General features: G+C 60.7%; 2 protein-coding genes across 2 annotated transcripts in view; one reads left to right on the top strand and one right to left on the bottom strand.

The window, feature by feature from the left end:
• The window catches only part of PHACADRAFT_26288 (uncharacterized protein), a gene marked incomplete at both ends in the record, with an annotated part of 3,715 nt that extends 2,699 nt beyond the window's left edge, over positions 1-1,016 (top strand). The window contains 2 exons of the mRNA XM_007392648.1: positions 97-464; positions 532-1,016. Of these exons, the coding sequence (XP_007392710.1) occupies positions 97-464; positions 532-1,016 (853 nt within the window). The remainder of the gene's footprint in view (positions 1-96; positions 465-531) is intronic.
• Positions 1,017-1,488: 472 nt separating this feature from the next.
• Positions 1,489-4,271, bottom strand: PHACADRAFT_251452 (uncharacterized protein). Its single transcript, XM_007392959.1, has 18 exons — positions 4,095-4,271; positions 3,881-4,044; positions 3,751-3,828; positions 3,585-3,699; positions 3,363-3,512; positions 3,291-3,315; positions 3,224-3,235; positions 3,102-3,169; positions 3,022-3,028; positions 2,883-2,971; positions 2,756-2,829; positions 2,491-2,697; positions 2,358-2,432; positions 2,191-2,306; positions 2,094-2,132; positions 1,901-2,013; positions 1,715-1,797; positions 1,489-1,645 (listed from the first exon to the last, which is right to left on the bottom strand). The coding sequence occupies exons 1-18, from the start codon at positions 4,134-4,136 to the stop codon at positions 1,639-1,641; spliced, it is 1,464 nt and encodes a 487-aa protein (XP_007393021.1). The 5' UTR covers positions 4,137-4,271; the 3' UTR covers positions 1,489-1,638.
• Between the last annotated feature and the right edge of the window lie 434 nt (positions 4,272-4,705).

Genomic DNA, 4,705 nt, shown 5'->3' with positions numbered 1-4,705 from the left:
TGGAGGTGGAGGTGGAGGTGAAGGTGGAGGTGGCGGCGGCGGCGCGGGCTCGCGCCGGCCCAGCGGCAGCATCCCGTTCGACGTCTCGTCCCGCAGCACGCGCAGCGGGTTCTCGACCCTCGCCCGCCAGCTGAGCGAAGACCTCGAGGACTTGCGGCACGCGTACGGCGGCGGCTCGCAGGAGGATGACCTCTCGTTCGAGGAGCCGCGGATGTGGAGCCGACTCCGGGGCCCGCCCCGCACGGACGACCTGTCCAACGAAGCGCCCGGTGTCGTGCTGGCGCGCTTCACGTCGCCGACGAGCTCGACGGACACCCGGAACGGGTACGACTCGCCCGTGCGCCTGCCGATCGACACGTCCTTCGTCGTCGCGCCTGCGACGGACATACCCGAGGACGTCGAGTCGTCGAGGGCGTCCAGCGTTTTTGAGCAGTCTCCTCTGCACGCTGAGGAGAACCCTCAAGGTGAGTTTGTTTTGCCGCGCCGATCTTCGCTGTTCTTGCTTTTTTTTTCTGACTCTTGCTGCTCCAGAACGGCTGCGCGTCGGATCGATAGAAGCGGTCTCTACCCCGCCCGTGATTTTCACGCCTCAGCGGCAGTCGCAAATCATCTCGCTCATCGAGCACAGCGCGCCCGGCGAGCCAGAGGACGAGCGTGGTATCGCCGCCGCTGCCGCCGCCTACTTCCGGCGCGACAGCGAGCCCGCCGAGCCGCGCCTGCTGCTCGTGCCCTCGCCGCGCTCGACGCTCCCCTCGCCACTCACGCCGAACACGCGCTCGAGCTACATGACCTCGAACACGGACACGTCGCGCATGTCCGGGCTGTCGGACTTTCCCGCGCCGCCGACGGTCCTGCCGTCGTCGTCGTCCGCGGCCGTGTCCGCGACGAGCCTCCTCCACCCGCACGTCGGCGCCGAGCTGCGGCCCCGCCTGGAGCGCGAGCCGAGCCTCGCGACGTTCGGCCGCCAGGACAGCGCTGCGAGCAGCGAGTACGGCCTCATTGGCGAGGCGCTCTGAACCCACCCGCCCATCTGCCCACCTCCCTGCCTGCCTTCTGTCCCTCCACTGCCACCATCACCCTTCGTTCTGCCGCCGTGCCTAATCATCTTGTTTCGAACCCCCCTTCCGCTACCGCCTACCTATCTTCTTCATCTTAGGTATAGTACGCTACCCCTCGCTCGCTCCCTATCTTTATTCCTAGAGTCCTACCTGCGCCTCGTTCTTACGAGTCTCTGTTTTTGACACCATACATTATAACATCCTCCGTCGAGCATCCGTTTCGCTTTCTGCAGCAAGCTTTTACGCTTTTTTCTTCCATGCATTATTATTATTATAAGTAGTGCTGCCATACCATACCATACATATGATCTTGCAATTAACGACCCCGCGGACACACCCTCTCTTGGTGCACACCTTGGTTGTAGAAACGTGAAAGACGAGAATGATGAGGTTTGTGGACGACGGCGACGCGCATTTTTTTTGAGACACTTGAAATTACAGGCGTAGGTACAATAACTCGACACAGGATGTATCCAAGAGTCCCACAACATACACACATCTATATCCACGCCAACCCGCACCAGAGACAGACAAGAAAGCAACCTCAGCCGGCCCGCGCGTCCAGACCCACACATACGGCTTACGCACTGCCACGAGGCCGGATGAGCACAGCGGAGACGAGGCCCGTGAGGGCGAGCACGAGCCAGAGTCCCCACCTCTTCTGCGCCGGGCGGGCACCGCCGGGGCGCGGCGGCATGCGCACCTTGAGCGCTGTCCGCAGCCGCGCGAGTTTTTCGGGCTGGAGCGTCGGGGGGAGTGGGCGCGTCAGCAAAAAGGTAGGAGGGGCGCATGCAAAATGAAGGCAGCGGGAGAAGGAGGAGGGAGGAAGAAGAGACACGCACGGTGTACGGCGGGTAGCGCCCCTTCATGATGGCGTCGACCCACTTGGGGTTGTCGAGCGTCGAGCGCAGGTGCGTGAACGCGTCGAAGCCGTGCTTGCCCGTGAGCGAGCCCGCTGAGGGGGGTTCAGAATGGGGGAGGTCAGCACGCGCTTCTCGGCGGCTCATGTCGCGAGAGTGGAAAATTGGCGCTTACAGCCGCTGGGACCGATGCCGCCGAAGGGCAGGCCCGTCGCTGGTGAGACCCAGGGTCAGACAAGACAAAAGCTAGGGGAGAGGAGAAGAGGACGTGCCTCCGACGTGCACGAGCACCTCGTTCGCGAGTGCCGCGCCACTCTGTGTCCTGCTGAAGACGTTCTCCTTGAAGGCCGCGTCCTGCGTGAAGACGTACAGCGACAACGGGTGGTCCCTGCGCCAGGCTCTCAGAGGGCACGTACATACGTAGTGCCGCGTCACTCACCGCGAGTTCACGATCTGGATCGCCTCCTCGACGTCCCTGACAGGTACGATCGGCAGCACGGGGCCAAAGATCTCTCTGCGGCACACGCATCAGCGAAACGCAGGGCCGGGAGAACTGACAGCCGGCGGCTCACTCGTCCATCGTCGAGTCGTCCACAGGCACGTCTCGGATGATCGTCGGCGCGATGTAGCGCTTCTCGACGTCGACCGTGCCACCGACGACGACGGTGCCCTTCGTGCCGTCGATGAGCCGCTTGATGCGCGTCGTGTGCGCCTGCGAGACGATGCGGGAGAAGGAGGCGGACGTGGCGGGATCCCCCTCTGGGTAGAAAGTCTGGTAGCTACGCAACATCGTTCGTCAGCACGAGCACAGGCCGCAGTCGGACGGCGGAGACTCACACTTCCATTAGCTCGTTCACTAGCGCGTCCTGCGCCTCGCGAGGAACGAGCACGTAGTCGGGCGCTACACACGTCTAACCAGATTTGGTCAGCGACACCGCGAATTTTCTTGGGGCGAGACGCGTACCTGGCCCGCGTTCGCGATCTTGCCCCAGAGTATGCGCCGCGCCGCGAGCTTCATGTCGCATTTCGGGTCGATAATCACGGGCGACTTGCCTGCAGACGTCAATCAGTCACCTCGAGCTTACAAAATGGCCATGACTCACCTCCGAGCTTGATTTGATTTGGGGCGAAAAGTTGGAGGGGTCACTTGGGGAAGGGACAGGGGACACGGGAGATTGCTTACCTCAGTCGTGACAGGAGTTAGGTGCTTTGCCGCAGCGGTGCAAATAATCTTTGCGACGCGTGAACTACCTGTGTAATGGCTTAGTGTCCTTTGCCACATGCCGCGTCATGCTGTGCACCGACCTGTATACAGAACTAGAACGGCCCCTGTTGAGCATGCAGTGGAAGCCGCGAATAAATGTGGACTCACTATGATCCCAAGGGAGTTCAAGCAGCTGGGCGGCTGTTAGGGGAGAACGTCCAGGAAGGACACAGCTCACACCTTTGTAGTGACAGACACATCTCCGTTGACGACCCGAACGACGCCAGGGTCCATGTATTGGGATATGAGGTCCGAGATCAGCTGGCTAGTCGCAGGGACTAGCTCTGAGGGCTTGAGCACAACCGTGTTGCCAGCGGCCAGCGCACTGGCCTGCAGAGCGTAGCGTGTCGAGTGTGATTAGCAAACTGGAAGCGGAGCAACGCATACAGAGGAAGCACATACGAGATGGCCGAGCAGAAGCAGAACGGGGAAGTTGAAGGGGGAAATGATGAGCACGACGCCCTTGGGCTCCTTGCGTATCTTTGGGCGCATGGCAAAAAAGTTGAAGGTCCAGCGACTGCGAGCAGGATCAGTGGCGAGAGTTTCCGTGCGGATAGCTGGTACGTACGCCTTTTCGGTCTTGGCCCACTTGGCCACGTTGTCGTACGCGTCCTTGGCCTCGCCAATGCTGGGGTTTATATCGAGCCTGCATGCTTTGTTCAGTGTGTGCAAGCCGTCGAGTGCTGCGAGAGGCTTACAGGTCGGACTCGATGGCAGGTCTGCCAAGGTCAGTGTGGATGGCGTCGGCGATGCGGTCGGTGTTGTCTTTGAGCAGCCATGCTAGCTGCGCCAGCTGCTCCTTGCGAAAGGGGACGGGGCGAGTCTTGCCACTGCGGAACGTCTCCTTGAGTTCCGCGTGGATCTATGGGGAGGTCGGCAGCTGCTCTCGCGCACACTGAAGGCGCGACGCACCTTGGGAACATTGTCGATGTTCGTGTACTCGAGACGCGTCATGCTGGATGGAGGAAGGTCAGAGTCAAGATCAGGAGCCGAGCACAGACTTTATATTCCAGTCTATCCGTGATTCAGCGCTGCTGGGGCAGTGGGGACAGGAGAGGTCACTCGGACGCGCAACGAGCTGCTTCGCTTCCGCTTGCACGGTTGGAGACAATCCCGCTGGCAATCTGCAGAACGTCGGTGATCTTAATAGACGCCGCACTTTCGGGCGCTTGAGAAATGGGGGCGGGGCGCGAGTGCCTGGCTGAAATCATGGAACTACAACACGCGCCAGGCTATAAAGCCTGAGAGTTGCTAGGCAATATGTCATTCTTTCATCTTGTCTCTCACTTCGTCGTTCCTTATGCCATCCTTCTATGAGCTTCAGCTCGTATACTTTGCTTCAGCATGCCTCCTCTGGCTGCTCGTCGACAGCTTCCTCTCCAGGCGTACTCAGAAACCGCATGGCGAGAGAGACGGTCTGCTCATCAACACTAGCAGCACGCGGTGGAGGCTGGCCAGGCAATATCTGGTGGTGTACGGGATAGTCATGGGTGGGGACAATGCAGTGTCTGTGAGTGACGCAG

The sequence above is a fragment of the Phanerochaete carnosa genome (assembly GCF_000300595.1).
Source record: "Phanerochaete carnosa HHB-10118-sp unplaced genomic scaffold PHACAscaffold_3, whole genome shotgun sequence".
Lineage (NCBI taxonomy): Eukaryota > Fungi > Basidiomycota > Agaricomycetes > Polyporales > Phanerochaetaceae > Phanerochaete > Phanerochaete carnosa.
Note: the sequence above shows the minus strand (reverse complement) of the source record. Positions and strands in the feature narration are given on the sequence as shown.